Source organism: Gymnogyps californianus, chromosome 2 (genome assembly GCF_018139145.2).
Source record: "Gymnogyps californianus isolate 813 chromosome 2, ASM1813914v2, whole genome shotgun sequence".
NCBI lineage: Eukaryota > Metazoa > Chordata > Aves > Accipitriformes > Cathartidae > Gymnogyps > Gymnogyps californianus.
The window spans coordinates 79,473,661-79,491,907 of record NC_059472.1 but is presented as its reverse complement, the minus strand read 5'-3'; the positions used below and the strand labels follow the sequence as shown (position 1 = coordinate 79,491,907).

The 18,247-nt window shown below is 38.2% G+C and overlaps 1 protein-coding gene across 2 annotated transcripts in view; it reads left to right on the top strand.

The window, feature by feature from the left end:
- Positions 1-18,247, top strand: part of CTNND2 (catenin delta 2) — a 700,253-nt gene that overhangs the window by 657,478 nt on the left and 24,528 nt on the right. The window contains exons 18-19 of one of the 2 annotated variants that reach the window (XM_050891195.1): positions 760-844; positions 7,217-7,342. In XM_050891195.1, coding sequence (XP_050747152.1) covers positions 760-844; positions 7,217-7,342 — 211 coding nt within the window. The remainder of the gene's footprint in view (positions 1-759; positions 845-7,216; positions 7,343-18,247) is intronic. The other variant, XM_050891194.1, reaches the window with a different exon arrangement.

Genomic DNA, 18,247 nt, shown 5'->3' with positions numbered 1-18,247 from the left:
CAAGAGAAATATATGACTCCAACTGATTGTAACAATAGTTTAGAGCTTCTTTTAAAACCTTTCTGAAGAGAAAGTCCATGTGAAGTTACATATGGTTTTCAACATGACATTGTATTGCCATCATTAAAGGGTAATGGTGTGAGCAAGATGCAAGTCCTAATTTGGATTCCTAATGAAATTTGTCATGACTTTTTATAATCAGTTGTATTTCTGCATCTTGGCTCTGCACTTCAAAAACAGTGCTCATCACCCGCCTGAAGTGTTTCTTTTGGCCACTGCTAAGAGGCGCTTAATGTGTTGAGCACGCTGTCAAGAGTTGAAGTTTGGTAGCTTATAGAGAAAGAAACTCTGGCTCTAACTTCTTGTCCTTTATGACAAAAGTTGTAGCCAGGACTTCTTCTTAGAGGTACATAATACCAGTTGGGTCCTCAACAATTTTGCCAGTTGCTACCTCTCCAATTCCTCTTACTATGCTCTCAGCATGAAGCCTTGTTCTCAGTGGTCTGAGGAACACACATTTTGCTCCTCACTGAATAATTAGTATTATAGAAAGAACATGTATTGGCCTTGCTTAAAAACACATTGGTCTCCAAGACGCCAACCAAAGATCTTATAGTACATTTGAAACACACTTTAATTGTGGGTTTAAATCCATAGCAATGCGTTTGAAAATTGGGATAAATGGAGTCTTGTACTTAACAGTCTCTTTCTCACTCTTTCTTTCTCTCTCTCTCCCTTTTTAATATATGTGTGTAACAGGCATTCGCCAAAAGTGGTGAAAGCAGCATCTCAGGTCCTCAATAGTATGTGGCAGTACAGAGACCTGAGAAGTCTCTACAAGAAGGTAAGGCTTGGATTTTTTCTAGATTTATCATCTTTCATCCGGTTACCCAAATTTGGGGGCTGAGAGACTTTAGACCAAAACATTTATGTGACTGGAAATTCACCTAGAGTTTAAAATTTCAAATACTTGGAGCTATGAGTTTTCCCCTCATTTCTACTTTTAACATAGAAATACCTTTTGAAAATACATGTGGTGGTGAAAAGGGGATGTGAATTTGATTTTCAAAAGAATTCATACAAAAAGTGCTGGATCTGACAGCCCTGGAGAGTGAAGTCCTCTGTTCATAGAACAAACCTGTGCTGAGGAGATTACCAGATTTCCAGCCCTTCAGCTCCCAAATTTCCTCATGAGATTGTAAACAAGAGTATCTGAAGGAGTGGTGCTTAGGGACCAGTTACGTGTGGAGCTGGGCTGAAACTTGATAGCTTCACTTCCAATCAGCTGGCAGACAGTAGCATCAGGTACTTGGTTTTCAGGCAGTCTATGGAGTCTATAGTACCATACCATTCCCACAGGCCTGCTAACCTCTTAAAAATGAATTGCAATACAGTAATACAATCCTGTGGAACAACATCCTATATAGCTTTTAAAACATAAGTGTCTACTTAGTAAATGACAATGTTTAAAGTAATTCTTGCTGAATATTTCCAAACCGAATTACATTCCATGTGAGTATCAGCCTGCAGATTTAGTTCTCAAAGATCTTCTCGCTACATGGAATTTCACAGCTTATCTAATTGATATTTGTATTTGTAATCTCGGCAAAGAATGCTAAGACCTCATGTGGCACGGAAGTTCAGGTCCTAGTTTTAAGGCTGAGGCATAAGAATGGCGAAGTAGGGAAGGTTCACAGTGGCGTAGTCTGTTTTGTATGTATTTTGCACAAGAAAAGAACTTAGTTACATGAAATGTATGCACCAAATCTCAAACTGGCAGAAGCTGACCTTCTGTTTGAAATGCTGTTCTTTTGCATGCCTCAGCCCTGCTTGTGTCAAGTCTGAGGAGTAAGGAAGATGATTATTGAGTCTCTCCCATTGTTCACTTCCAGTATTTTCAGTCATCCTTGGCAGCCCTAGGGATACCATATGCGAAGACATTCCAAGTAACGATCTGGTACTCAACTGTCCCATTAAGAGGTGGGAACAAACAAGAGCTAGAGTAGGCTTTTCCTGATGCAAGGCAGTAACACACTGGAAGTGTGCATAGCCTGACTTCTGTGCATGTGGGTGGCTGCACTGTAGAGGCTGAACTTCATTGCACCATAATCTCTTGGAGGTTCTTACAATGTCTGGCTCATTTCCAACCTTCTGTCTGTATATATATGCTGTGATGGAAAAGCAGTTTCTGGGGTTGCTCCATGCATGAGGTAATCTATATGCTGTATGGCTTCTGAGTATACTGCTAGCTAAAGGACATTCTGTTGGCTGCCAATGTGAATGCCTGGTAATGTACTTAGATACTAAGCATGCTTGGGTACTAAGTACCTTGCATGCTTAAAAGAACATTTTCTGCGGCCACAAATACATGCTTTGTGGTATGGAAAATAGGGCAGGCTAGCCTTTGAGGTAGCTTCCAGGACACTCATAGCAGACAGATTGTCTATATTCTCAGGAAGCGTTTTATTAATCTCTATATTGGCTAATTCTTACAGGCTTCACAAAATCTTAAAATGAAGGTCAGTCTCTGCTACATATTTGTATACTCATTACATGCCATTACATATGCTGTTAAGCCTTGTATAAATACGGATTCTTTTAATCAAAATGTTTAGACAGTTAATTTAAAATACTTCTGTTTGTTAAAAGACATACAGTAATCTTTATAAAGTCATAATATTTATTAAACTTGCCTATAGTAGGCTGACTGTTCTGCTGGCTGTCTGAGTTTCACCACTGTTGGGAAAATAATATTTTTATGATAGGAAAATTAGAAAAGTTTGCATTATACTAATAGTCAGCTAGTTATGTAATATAAAGATACTGGGTCAATGCAATCTTTATTTTGTCCCATTAAAATACATATGCTAGTAAAAACGAGTGAACATACAGTTGACAGTATAATATGATCAGCCCTTTGCACTATCTTGCACTTGCACAGCCTTTTTTGAAGTGCAGGTAAATCCCATTGCATAACCATCAGCAATTTCTTCCTATGTACTGAAGTATCTATACAATTACTTTCAAAGAATTGGTGGCCTACAGAGAGGCACAATTTTATATTGTAATACAAGGAAATTACAAGCATCACATCACATTTAAGAAAAAGCAGCAGCACTTACCTTACTGTTTGAGAAACGGTGTAACCAAATAGTTTGAATTGTGGCAAATTTTAGAGCTACATGTTTACAGTAGAGTAAGTAAGGAGAGGTAAAAAGAATAGAAGTATTATCCTTTGTATTAATGGGGGAAGAAGGCAATATATGTTTACTGCTGATACAGTAGTAGTCAGTATATTTAGTCCAAATATGACTGCATCAGCAAAAAAATGAAAACCTCCTTCACTTTTCTAATTTTGCTCAACATTACAGGAATCATCCCATAGCTGGCAGAATATAAACTGCACTGACAGAAAGTCCATCCAGAGTTGGGGATTGGTGTGGTCACCTAATGACTTGCCACACCTGTGAAGCACCAAAAGCCAAGAAGTGCATAGGCACCAGTTTCCCACTCGCAGCACTCCCCGATAAACTCCTGGCCGTGGAGAGAAGTGCAGGAGTCAGAAACTAGTCCCCCACCTGCTGCCAGTGGCAGTGCTGCCCTTAGCAGGGTATATGCAATGCTTCCTGCAAACTCCAGTCCCATCAAGGGTGAGCAAGCTCAGCTTTAACCAAAGCTATAACAGTAATATGCCTATGTAGTGAAACCTAAATGAAGCAGCCTCTAAGGACACTGTCAAAGTCAGCTGTTGCATAAAAAATAGCCCAAATTTAACAGATTTCAGGGTGCCAGCTTCAGCTATGTTGCTTAAGAATAGTAGTGTGCCGCCCAGTGTCTGACAGACATTGCCTGGTCTCTGGGCCATTCAAAGCCAAAAACTGCAGTAGCAACTGCAATGACTCAGTTAACTTCATTGACCAAATCAAGCAATATACCCTGTCTCGAGGTGGTAGTGTATCTGGCTAAGAATACAAACAGTATCTTTTGACAACAGAACATTTTAAGGTCCTATCCATTGTTTTTATCCTGAAAAATGCAAAATTATTCCACAGGTCAGTGAGATGGGAGGCATAGTAAATTAAATCTAGTAAGCCAAGTTAAGCTAGAGATATAAGTGTTTCTGGAAAAAGAGTTTCAGGCTAGCCCATATGCTGTGTTTAAACAGAAGGCAGAGCAAGTGGACAGAACAAACCCTGCAAGCAACGTAGCTCCGACAATCCAGAGCTCAGAGTTCTGGTACCCAGGAACTTCTCTGCAGTGGGCTGATCCTGCTCCCAATGAAAGTAATGAGAAGGCCCTGTTGATTTCATAGGTCCTTTCTGTAAGGCCCCAAAAGCAAGATCTGGAACTTTTGCAGCCAGTTGAACTTCACTGGGGAGACAGGCTAACTATCTACAGCATCCAATGTGTCCTGGGATTCCCAAGATCCTATAAAAAATAAGGATTGAAGGTTTGTGTGTTGCTTTCGTTCAGTTTGCTTGAGCAGGACCATTGTGCCCATTTATTAATAGCTAGTACAAGAGGAGTTGCACTCTTTGAACTGTAGGTCTCTCTTCTGAAGTAGCTTTTTATTCTCGGAAAAGCATGCTCAGATGGAGACTGTAGCTTTTCTGGCTCAGGAGGATGATGGATAGATTTCTAACTTCCCACAGCCTGAGCTGCAAGCTCAAGGAGGAGAAGGCATTGGCTTTGTTGTCTCAGTTTCCACTTGGAAAGCTCTGTAAGTCCACAGTACCTTATGCACTGTGTTTGCAGAGCTATGTCATGCCCCGACAGGTTCTATGCAGTGAACTAAGATTTCCAGTTCATAGCTGTGTTGTGGCTTTAGTGGGACACATAGACTTGTTAGGCTGGGCTGGCATGGAAAAGGCACAGAAAGTAAATAGCGTTCAGATCTGTGAGTGAGGTGACAGTGTTTACCATCCTTTGTAGGCTTGTGCTTTGGGGAAAAAAGAAGATTTCACTCGCTGGTATGGTTAATTTGGCACTATCCTAACACAGTCCAACAAGGAAAAGTTGTAAAATGCATAAATGTTCCCGGTCCTAAAATTATAGAAAAAAAAACTGGACAGACCAAGAGGAAGCAATTAATTTAGTCTTGAAGTGAAGGAGTCGCCAGCCATCCCAGAAGTTTAACTTGCAGGTCCTTTATCATGGAAGAGTTCACAGGAAATACTGCTCAGTTTGCTAAGCAATAGCTGAAAGAGAAATCTAATTGAAAAAAAAATCCCACCAAGAGGAAGACAAGGGTCAGGTTCAGTCCCATATAAACAGTGTTTAGATTATTTAGTGTGATTAATTTCTGAATACTGTTAAAGCTTAGCAAGTAAAAAAGAGGTGATCATCACAATTTTTTATCAGTAGATGAAATATTGTCTCCCAAAGAGTGACTTTAATGTCATGTCATTTTCAAACGTCTTTGTTCTCTACAAATAAGACTTATATTTTCATAAATGATCATTTATCTGCCTCTGTTTTCATGAGTCTATTCCAAAATACTTAAAATCTGATTTTTAAAAGTGCTTAATGGTCACATGGTCCATAGCCCCCGTGGGTGGTTCAGTGGCTCAGCACTTATGAAAAACCAGGTAGAGGAGCTGTCCCGCTTGTCCCTGTGCTTCAGACTCATGGTACACCCCTCTTCTTCGAGTATCTTCGTAACCTGTACAGTCAGCAGGAGAATTAAGTGCTGCTTACAGTCTCCACAGAGAGGTCCTGTCCCATTTATGTTTAGCCACCTAAGCAAGGTGAAAGGAGCTACTACGGTGACGCTTTAAAGACACCTACTTCCAAGTCAGGAACACTGGACCCCACTCCAGTCTCTGGGGTATTAGCTGGTTGAAGATTTGGGGACACCTTGGAAAATACAGATGTGACTGTAAGAGAGCAGATTTCCGTTAGCTGGTAAACTCTTATCTATCTCAATATTCAAGAAAATAACCAACTACTCTTAAACACAGATAGCTTGTTAAATTACATGAGGAAATTTGAGCAAAAGGGTTGTGCTAAATGAGCTCAACAGGAAGGAAAATTTATTAGCTAAAAACAAGCTTCAATTAGCATTAAATGTGTGTAATATTAAACAGCTGGAGGAACTGTGAGGAAGAATATGTTTTCTATTAATTGGTTTGCTTTGCTTAACCACTTAGGCTCCAACAAAATATGGTTACATTCTATCATTATGTTTACACTTATTCTGTCTTCCAGTATATAAGTAGAGATCACAATGAATTTGTAGACATTATTTTTCTTTTCCGTTTATTATTGTAGGTTTCTGTTCTGCATGGAATAATAGAAATGTTTGTCCTATTCACCTGCCATATGAATAAAAATACAACCAATTATTTGAAACCAGGGAGGCTGTTAAAGGCGGTCGTCCTTCAGCGTGTAGTGTGCCATTTACAACAGGGATACTATTGTGATAGGCATTTAATGAAGTCAGAGTAGTCACTCTGAAGATGGCCTTGTCTGTCATTGGCTGGAAAAGATATTTAGAATTGCCCCAAGCCTTAGAAGCAGTTAAGCCAGTCCGGATCTAGAAGAGGACTCTCTTTTCATGTGACTTTCAGAATAATAAAATGATGACTCTGTGAGAAGGTCCTTTATGGCTAAATGTTCCATGAAAATTGCCAGCAATAAACTTCAAAACCCCAGTCAAGGAGTTTTAGAATCTAAAGTCCTTTCTTAAATAAAATATACCTACTCACCCTTTAACAATGTTAATTACATCGTGCTATCATGTAGACTTGGAACACATCATTTGGATTTTCTTCTGGTAAGGTTATCATCACTCAGACGTCTCCCAAAAAGACGCTGTTTTAGGTTAAATTTATCTAGTGAAAAGGTCTGTGCAGAACTTAAACCCTACATTAAGGATCTACATTTCAAATCCAGAACATAATAGTTCCTCAAAAAAGTGGCTTGACTTGAAGGAACTATTCATGTGCTCAAATTGTTCATGAGCATATGTATTTTGAAATGCTGATCTTTCAGCGGGGCTTAATTTATTTCTGTACAATTGGCAAGGCCTTTTTCAGACTAATATGTCACCCTTTTAGAAAAAGAATGGATTAATTTAAGGTAAACCCCCCCACCGTAATATAAAGCTGGATTATCATTGTAGAGAGGGCATTGCCTAGAGCCCATTTTTATATTAACTATGAAAATGCAAGTACCTGATTAATAAATGATTGACTGATTGATTGATTTATGGCAGTGGGCGGCCCCAAGCTTCAGTGTGACTGATGACAGAGGATTTTCACCAACCCACCACTATGGGTCATGGCACGCTCAGCATACTCTCTCCCAGAGCCAAGAAACCAGAATCTATTCCCCAACCCAGGTATTCTGGCTGTCAGCTGACCAGTGTTGAATTGTTATGTTTCATGCATACTGAGATTTCTACCCAAAAGAGTTCTACAGGAGGTGTTTGAATCAAAAGTAACAAAGCCTTACTAGAGAATATATTTTTAAATTATACAATTTAATTTACTGAACCCTGTACGTCCTAGATGGAAAGCGTCTCGCCTCACTTAGGAGAGCAGTCCCATTCATTTCAGCCACGTGAGGAAGGTGTGCAGAGTTTTGCTCTCTCTGAGGACAGCATATACCAGAGAGGGGGACAAGTACATTACATTCAGTTCCCTGACAAGCTTTCTAGCGTTTCTGTAATCTCTTTTTTGATTGTCTGAACCTTTCAAACAGAAAGGCAGTTATTGATAAGCACTATATTGCAATACCAGATTAAATTTATCAAGCACTTTGCTTTCTTTTCTGGCCCAATAGCATCTCTAAGAAAAAAAGCCGTGTATTTCAGTAAGAGAATCCCAGGTAAACTAGGATATCTATAGAAAAATCAGTGTGTCCAGGAGTCAATTAAATTCTTAAAATGCTAATTTTCAAAATCTCTATTAATAAGAACAACGGAGATTTCCTTCAGACATAAGTACAGTTGATGAGAATTAGCACAACTGGGCATTTTTTTATTAGGGGCACTATTTAATTTTAGGTACTAAAATTCCATTTCCTTAACCAAGTATAGTCTTTTGTTTTCCTCCTAATATTTTTTCATAATACAATGTGTGTCTGTGGTATTATTGCAAAAACAAAATACCTTCTACATATGCACAACATTCAAGTAAATCCATGGAGAAACCTTTGTGTATATAAATAGGTCTGTGTATTATTTCTGATAAAATATTTAGAGGAAATAGGAATTTACATGTTTTTGCTGGTCACACAGGACATTGTAGTTATGCTATTTCTTTCACTTTTTTTTTTTTTCTACTAAGTTTGCCTGGAAGAGAGAAGACATCAGAGAAGATCTCATTTAAATACTTTAGACATAAATATCTTTCAAGGTTAGGGTAAATCCTTTTAATCTTTAGCTAACAGGAATATGATATTTAAAACGCCCAGCATTTCATCCTCTGATATATGACATTACTTTCTTTTGTTAATCAGGAATTAAGTAAATTCCTAAATTGATTTTAAATAAAGGAAATGTGGAAATTTTCTGTGGAATTAACATATTCAAGCCTTTTTAAAGCATCATCTGAGTAATTTTAGAAGATAGAGATTCTATAACCAATATAGCCAAAAAAATTATAGTCTTCCAATATATACTTTCTTTTTTTCTTTCTGGTTCAGTCTTTCTTGCCTAAAAACATGTTATTCGCATTTAAGTGAGCAGTTTAAATGCAGCTTTTTATCAAATGGCAATCTTGTTAAATACTTAATCATGAAATTGTCATTGGTTTCAGTACTGGAGAAAAAGTATTACTGATTTTTTTGTGTGTGTGTTGAATTATTATTAATTCTACATTTTATGCTGTATATTAGTTTCCAGTGTTCATGTAAGATAGGTTTGCCTTTCCCAATGCACATGCAAATATGAAGTATTTCTTCATTAAAGCAAAGGCATATTTTCTGTTCTGCAGGAAATAACAGGTAGTAGCTGCAGACCAAAGAATAATCTGTTAATCTTTTCACATTCTTTCTTAGAGACGCAAAACCTCTTCTAGCAAGGAATGATATGTTAGTCTGGAATTTTGTTTTTCTTTTTACCTTGATGCTATTTTTTTCAACATAATTAGCACTAGGCAGCATCATGGCATAGTATAAACTTACCATTTAACTTACTTCCTCTTTTGATTGTGTATGCCTTCCCAGGGATTGGTTTTTTAAGAATCATTCAAAACTTTGTCAAGTAAATTTTAACATTTGTGGCTTTTTCATTGCCAGTTGCCTGCTTAAATAATATCTTGTTTGCCTATACAATAGGAATTTACATATCATGAGCAAAATCATGAAGCCTAAAGAGGAAATTGTGCAAATAAATTGAGCTGAGCTATACCGGTAAAAACTTCGGCATATGCAGAAGTATTCAGAAGTGCTCACACATGGAAAAAATGGTGTATAAACTGTGCTTGAATTTTAAAAAAGAAAAGGGGGGGGGGGCGGAGAGAGAGCTTCTCAGCATTTGACATAACACAAATATATTAAGTGTCTTCACCTAGCTGTATTATCATTCTAAATCATTTGGCTAGTTTTTAAGAAGAATAATTTAGAAAAAAAGACAAAATTTATATCTAAAATATTACAAAATGCTAAGTCAAACTGAATGTTATTTTGATTTTATTTTCATGCGAATAATTATGATTTCACTTGTGCAGTCAAGTAGATCATGTTCTGATTTTCCTAGCTTATCCGTCATATCAAGTAATGTTTTTCCTAGTTCCTTCTAACCCCCTTTGAGTTTATTAACAGTATCATACAATACTAGAAAGAGAAAGGATTGCCATTATGTTATTACAATTTTTTTTATATTTTACATGGCCTAAAGAGGGTAGAAAATCTTTTGGAATCCAAAATATTAATGTTCTTACCTATATGTCAATGACAACGCATGATGGAGTATCAAAATTTGTGTTTCTGCGTCAGTTGTTAGAGAGAGATGTTTTGAAATGTTTTATGCTTCTGAATTCCATTGTTTACTGTATAATAGACTTCATTTATTTTAATCATTTTGCATTTTACGTAGTTAAATTCTTTGTGATACTCTCAACAAAGATTTATTCACTATGCAGTATCACCTACCATTCCTTTAGTCATATTTCAGTTATTTCAGTATTTATATGTTTCTTTCTAAAACATTTTCCGTGTTTACTATGGTATTTAAAATGTTAGCAGCAATCTAAGATACAGTCTGTGCTGAAGTGAAGATTCAATACTGATGATAGTATTTTCATGAAAACAGTCCTGTGTAGCTGAAGCCAGATCTTGCCCATCCTTACAGTATTTTGGTGCAGGCTTTTTTACTGAATGGTATCCAAAAAAATCAGATATGATGACTAAGCACAATTAAAGCCAAACTAATGGCTTTTTTTTTGCACTCTTTGCGAATACTTCTATGTCTGTGTAACTATGTATCTGCATTTTTGCTGGTAAATATCTATATGTGCATATATGTATACAGAAATGGGGGTATGTGTATGTAAAACTTACAATACAGCATGGGCGTAGAAGACGCCGCCTTTAAGCATGATGTCTGAACAAAGAGAGCTTGGGAATACGTAAAGGAATAAACCTTAATGGTTTGAGCTATGAGCTTAGAAAGTATCTGCAGCTATGCTTGACTGTTGCTTTTCCCGTGAGGGCCTTAAAGGCATTACAGTGCTTTCCTTTAACATTGAGCATTGTAGCAAGCAGTAATTCAACAACCAAACTTAGCAGTAATTCTTCTAAATTATCAGTAAGAAGTGCATGGAAACTGACACCACTCTCATCCAAAACCTACTAGACTCAAGAGGTGCTAAACAAATAAGAAAAGAATCAAAGTTTGTCCAAACAGTTCTCTAGGATGAGCCATACGTATGTGTGATGCTAAAGCATCCTCAGGATTGATAGTGAGTCTCATGGTAAGCTCTAGCTGACTTATGTGGGAACGACTAGCTATTTTTCATTTGAAAACCCAAGTCCATTTTAAGGTTACTAAGTACAGATTTAGAAGAGAGAAATTTAATCTCATAGTTGTGTAAAGTCTGTCTCTGAAGTACTCCACCCTTTGAACTTCTCTGAAGGAAAGAAAATTTAAAATGCAGCCCAGGAGTCAGTATCTTTGACTTAGAGCCTTCTTTCTGAAGGGAATTGTATAACTGAAGTTTCTGAAATACCCTTAGGGTAGAGGTACGAGTAGGCATCCAGAAGCCAGAGGGTTATGCATAAGTGGAAGGTCACACCTACAGAATTTTTCTTCTCAAAAGTACAGTTCCTCAGAATAAGATTGGATTTTAATACTTGAATACAAAGTAGATACCTAAGAAAATTATCTGCATGTCTTTTGGTACTGGGAACATTTTTAGTGCACTTAAATAATGTATTAAATATTTTAAAACAAATATAAATAACATTAATTAATGATAAACAAAGTTTAGCTGGATTCAGATGTACAATACTGAAAAGAATCCAAAAGTCTTTCTAAAGACTTTCAAAAGTCTTTTAAAGATATATGCTAAGAGAAACCATTTTTAATTCATGTCAATCTTTTTCTCCAAAATTCATTCAAGGAACATGATTTCTACCATTCAGAACAAAATATCATTTTTAATTAACTTGTATGCCTGATGTTTGCATATCTAGGTTCAGACACAGATAAAAGCACATGTAGTAAAGAGTATGGGTGAGAAACTCGGTTTCTCCCAGCAAACTTGAATGGGTATGTTGGATAGCTGCTTATAGTTTTGCAAATGAATCAGATCAGTAGAACTTTTACTAGTAGTAATAGCATACACAAGCAGCACAGAGGGGATGGAAATCAAATTAAATTTATTACTACAGCAATCAAAGCATATTTTCTCTTCAGAGGTAAATAGTCTAGCTGTGATGGTCTGATGCATACCACTGAGCATCTTTTGCTGATGCTCCTCTGTGTTGCTGTACTTATGCTATCATCATCCTTGTTCTTCTGGGTCTGTCGTGGTTTAACCCCAGTCAGCAACTAAGCACCACGCAGCCGCTTGTTCACTCCTCCCCGCTCCCAGCGGGATGGGGAGGCAGATCAGAAAAAAAACCCAAAACTCGTGGGTTGAGATAAGAACGGTTTAATAACTAAAATAAAATAAAATATAATAACAACAACAATTATAATAATCAAATATTATTATAGTAATAATTGTAAGGGAAAGCAATATAACAAAAAGAGAGAGAAATAAAACCCAAGAACAGACAAGTGATGCACAATGCAATTGCTCACCACCCGCTTACTGATGCCAGAGCCGCGATCCGCCCCTCCCGGCCAACTCCCCCCTGTTTATATACTGGGCATGACGTTCTATGGTATGGAATACCCCTTTGGCTAGTTGGGGTCAGTTGTCCTGGCTCTGCTCCCTCCCAGCTTCTTGCACACCTGCTTGCTGGCAGAGCATGGGAAACTGAAAAATCCTTGGCTTAAGATAAGCGCTACTTAGCAACAACTAAAACATCAGTGTGTTATCAACATTATTCTCCCACTAAATCCAAAATACAGCACTGTACTTACTGTAAAGAAAATTATTCCAGCTGAAACCAGGACAGGGTCCTATAAGGAGGTTAAAAGTGTTTGTTTAACATGGCCAGTACATGTACATTCAATCAAAGTTCAATGAAATATTAAGCTGGTGCATTAATATCCTACTTTTGGTTCTTTGATGTTTTACATGATCTAATAATGGGTGGGGAAAAAATTGCTGGGAAGTCCTTCTCATTTCTTCCTTCTTCTCTTCCTAAAACTGCTAACAGAATTCAAAAATGGCCTAAATATGTCTACCATTTCAGACTCAAAGAAACAAACCTTTTATTTTGAAAGGAGTCTATTTTATAGTATGTGTGCTTTGTTCAGAGATTTTTTACTTCGTTTACTAGCTGATACAGTTTGTCTTGATAAAAGAGCTATAGCTGCTTCTTCCTGCAGAAAGCAGAAATGAAAAGTTTCACTGGCAGTTTCTAAATTGGTTTTATTACTTTTAATTTTACAGAGTGCTTTTAGAGAAAGTTGTGGTTCCTCTAAAATGAGAGTTGTAGGCTTTGGTCCAATAGTGTGTTCCTGTTTGAGTTAACAATGCTAAAGCTCTCATTTACCGAATCAAAAACTCTTAAAGGCATTTCAGTAAAAAAGAATATGCATTTCTCATTATTAATGTCTAAGTGAGTTGGTAAACTACATGTTCAAAGCAGCATATCCTTAAAACTCATACAGCTTAGCAATAATCACTCAGATCTCTAACTCTCTAGTTTAAGTGTATTTATGCAAGAACTTTTGACCTAAAACCAAGGGCAGCATGAGTTTATCTAGTGATTTTTCCAAAGGGGCGCTGATTCCTTGTTTGTCAGGCAGCTACACATTTGAAGAAAATGATCCCCAGTTTTCAGCCACAGTGCCACTCTGCAGGAAGTACAAAGTCCTAATGGCTCTTGATCACAGTCAGTATCATCAGTCCTACCATATTCTTCACCATAAGAGACAACGGTGCAAATTTTATTCTGATAATGATTTTTTTTGTGTTTTATGTTCACAGGTATAATAGAACAGTTGTATTTGATTGATTTTATGGTTTAATGCATGAAAAGTAAGAGGTGTTGATTAGTTTCTAGTCTTTGTAAGGGCACTAGGCTTAAGAAACTGACCCTGAGCATAAAGTAGTATTTGTCCTACCCCTGAGATTTTGTGGCCAAGAGCCAAAGTTTGCATTTCTAGGGCACAAACATGTTAAGATAGGTGAAATTGCGTTACTGGAATGAAAATTACAATATAAGTCAAAAATTATTGGAAACACTTTCCTGGATGCAAGTTTTTTTGTGCATACAAGATACAAGCAAAAATAGTTCTTTGTGATTCTAACAATTTAAATTATAGCTTATATACCTTATGCAGGGGGAAATAGGAGAAGAACAGAAAATTCAGCTGAAGGGCCAAATACTGCCTTCATTTCCTCTAAAATATATTAAAACAATTTTATTTCTGTTTAAGAGGCAAAGTGATGCTTTGAAAAATGAATTTATTTCATTTTATTGCAGTGTTTTGAAAGGTTTATTATTTAGCTGCATATAACCTCAGCAAAATGAATAATGAAGTCTGCCGTATCTGAAGTCTTGTCCTTCATGCTTTGCCTCACATACGATTCCTTTTTCTTATAGCTATTTTATTCATCAGATTAGGTCTTGTCATCTTCGCAACTCGCACAACAGGAAATCAATAATTAATTATGGATAGGTAAAGCAATGCCTCAGTGGTTTCCTGAAACATCCCAGAGTTGCACTATGTAAAACAAGTGGGGATAGTTACCTAGCTGTTTCTCACTTGGATAGATTTGACAAGTAATTAACATATCTCTCCCCTATCATGTATCTCTTCATAGCTAAAATCAAAGGATGAGATGTAAAATTACGGTAGAAGATAAGTGATTAGAAGATGATAACACTGCAAACAAACAAAAAAACATTTGAAAAAGAGAAAACTGGCCAAGGCCAACTGTGGTATTTCAAAAGAAGAAAATTGGGTGATACTCTCAGAAGAATATAGTACCTCAGGCTCTGCGATGACAAGAGAAAAAAAGGGAGAGAAAATATTCCAAATGACTTTGGGGTGGAATGCTGACAATAGGAGACTAATGGCTTTGCTTTCAGAGAAGCTGAGATGGAGGCTGGGAGGTACACGTCTCGTTTTGAAAAGAATGAGTTTAACCACTGATTCTGAAAATGTCACTTTAAAGAGCCTACAGAAAACTTAATAATCCTCATCCAGTGCCAGACAGCTTTGCTGTGGTTAATGACTGACTAGGAGCCCTCCTTTAAGCCTCATGCTGCCCTAAATACATATTTCTCTTTCAGCTTCTTAAGCAATTGAACTTCTGCTGTGTCTGGGATGCAGAAATGGTCACTTATAAGTAAAAGCCATTTGTACGTTGAAATTCAGAGTAAAAAGGAGAGAAGTGCTGAGGTCAAGCCCGCTGCGCATTGTAAGAAAGGAGACTGAAGCAGTACATGTGTGTATCGCACAGCCGCGCTGTCCAGGGAGCGGCGAGGCAGCCCCCCAGCGTCAGGCACTGAGGCGGGGGGTCAAGAGCCCCTGGGAGAGGCAGCTGCTCCAGTGGCAGCTCTGCCACCCAGCTGGCTCGGTCCTTCCCTGCCCGGCCCAGCCACTGCTGCTCTTTGCCTTGGCTCAAGCGATGGCACTGCTCCCGTGGTGCTCTCAGCGGGGGTCTCCGTCCTTTCCCCTCAGTTATGTCTGTGCAAGGGAGGAGTGAGTGGTCTTCCTCCCAGGCTCGCATAGTGGAAGATGTCATACTCCCAACATAACCTGTAACCAGTAACTGGCATCATCATTATCATCGTCATGAGAAGGCATGGGAAGCAAACTGTATTTTCCTTTAACCACTTCGGCTAAGTGGTTGTACTGTGAGCAACTCCTGCACTTTTATCCAAATTATTGTAATACTTTTAAATCCCCCAAACTTGAATAATTTCTCTTTTAAGTAATTTTCTGGCTTTCAGAAGCTGCGGAGAAAAGACTATAAATATAAATACTAAAATCCTCAAATTAAGATGAGCTTCAATGATCCATGTCTTCACTTTCTATCTGTTGATTTTGAGGGCCTGGCTCATAACTCTTTGTGAGTGGAGGGGAAACAGGACAATTGGAGTCAGCAGCCCTTAGTCTTTTGAAACCACTGAAATTACTCCAGATTTCCACTTGCAGAATTAGTTGGAAGGATTTAACCCAAACAGCAACCACTGATGTGTAAGCTAGGAGAACGCCAGGATCTTCCAGGCTCAATCCCTACTTCTCTCTTCAACAACATATCTTGAGTTACCACTTTGGAAGCAAAAGACAAAATCCTAGGAGTAAAAATGTCAATATACTGCTTAAAATTGTTTGTAGCTTAGCTGATGGCAGTAAAAAACCATCAGTGAAGTAGATTTATTCAAAATACATCAAAAAGCAGATCAATGCCCAGGAATTCTCTGCTGGTTTTGAGTTTTCCTGGAAACAATGCAAGCAAATCCAGAATGACAATCCTTTCAGGAATCGTTTACTGATAATAGGATTTGGCACTGTAAATTCAAAAACAAAATGAAAGGACACCTTTATTTTTAAATTAGATGGTTTATCTAAAACTAGTTGGTTTGTTTTTCAAGAGTGTTTCTAGAGTTGTTAAGTTGTAAGAATTTAGTTGAAATCCCTCTTCCAAAGTAAACACACTTCAAGTACAAAGGCAGGGGCTTTTTTAGAGAACAGTCATCTCTCCATCTCTCCTTCAGCAGCTGACATTTCCTTGTCAGCTACTTTGGTGGCACGCAGGGAGCAGTCCTCCTAGCACACTCAATATTCAGGTGTGTTGGTGGGGGCTGGTTAGCCTCCGCTGCCACAGGGCTGGCAGAGGGAGAGAAGTCAGGCTCGGTATCTCTGTTGAGGGGCACTGGGAAATATATTTATTCTTCCTCTTGTATTAAAAGAAAATAATATGATCCCAGGTTGTAAAGGCTAATGATAAGTGTGGTGGTTGGTGAAGATTTAAACCACATTATTTCAAAAATCCCATTTAAGAGGTCTGTGAGATACCTATGTGGATCACCCCAACCTTGTTACCATTTTAGATTTCTCACCGCAGTCAAGTCACGCACATAATTTTCGTATGTCAATGTATGTAGATAATTTGATCCAGTTCTAATTTCTGTTCTGTCTTATTAGCGTCATGACAACAAATTCCCAGTGAAGAATTGCCCAGACCTGTGTAAGTCTGATGAGCCTTGACTTAATTCACATCAGATTTATCTTTTACTCTAGAGAGTGTCACACCGGTGCACACCAGTCAGGATGTTTCATTTAACCTGACAGCAGTGCTTCAGCTTGTGAAAGAAGCAACACCAGCAACTCAGAGCAATGTCTGGCTGAGTTTCAAAGCGAGTAGGTCCTACGTTACGTAGTTACAGGCACTTCACCTTGTTGCTGTATCACCTACTTCTAACACCGTGGTGGGTCTAGTTACTGATTCCTGCAAGTGGTTGCCTATCAAAACTTCACATTTCTAGAGCTTATTACCATTACAGGAGCAGTTATTATTACAATTAGTATCCTGGAACCAGTAAAATGCTGGCTTACAGATAAGGAAGTAGGATGACAAAACAAGTCTGGTCCTGTATGCTTCAAGTCATTTGGAAAAATGTCTGTTAAATCAAGTCACAAGAGGATCAGGCCTGAAGCAAGAAGTAGCATGCTGGAGAGTTTGTAAACTTGAGGGAGGCAGGACACAACATTCTCTGCAGTTTCTCAGGTTTTAGCTGTTTCCTTATTGGATTTGTCACATCATTTTTGTTTCTTTTCCCTAGTGGGATTTCTCTGCTTCCAAGAAGTTCTTCTCTTTCTTCCTGACAATGTTAGGACATCAGTGGCCAGGAGTCAGGGCAGACTACGCTCTTCAGCATTGAAAGATACTGATGTGCATGCAGCCACCGTACAGTTTTTCTAAACCACTCGGTGCTTTTTAAGTCAGTATCTTCATAGCAGCTGATCAGCATAATCAATCAGAGGGTAGGACTTGTTTTTATTTTTGCTGCGTGGCTATTAGCACATGAGCTGATGTGGGGTTTCATTGTGAGTGGATGCCATGAGGTCATCCAGGCTAGGCACCGCACTGGGGCTGGCAATGTCGGTGCTCCATCCTCGACTCCGCCACCCATTCCTTGGCCACCTCGTTGTGTCTGGTCCCCTCTTTTTCCTCTCTCATCTGTGAATTCTTCAGGTAGGAGCTCTGGTTCCCCGTTGTGTCAGCATGGTGTCAGTTCCCATCAGGGTTTAATTTCATTCCGTCCTCATAGTGTTACTGTACTACAAGGGAGAAAATGGTGTGTCTGATATCGCCCACCTCTGCAAATCATCTCCTCAAGACAAGGACTCCACTACTGGATAGTTCTGAAAATTCTTGCAAACACAATAGAAAACTGCTTTCTCTTTTTCCCTACATTTTAAACACAAAAAGAATAATGTGGAAAACCCAAATTATATTTTCATAAGATACCTGTGCAATAGCTCTTTGGCACAGTAAGTTTAGTCACCCTGACGAAATAATTATTTCCCATAGGTGTGAAGAAAATTATTTATTTTCAAAACGACTTAAGGTTGAGCAGGGAGGCAAAGGGCCTGTTCACTCCTTGAGGCCAGTAAAAGGTGATCAGTGAGACTACAATATCACTTTTGTTTTCTACAGTGGTT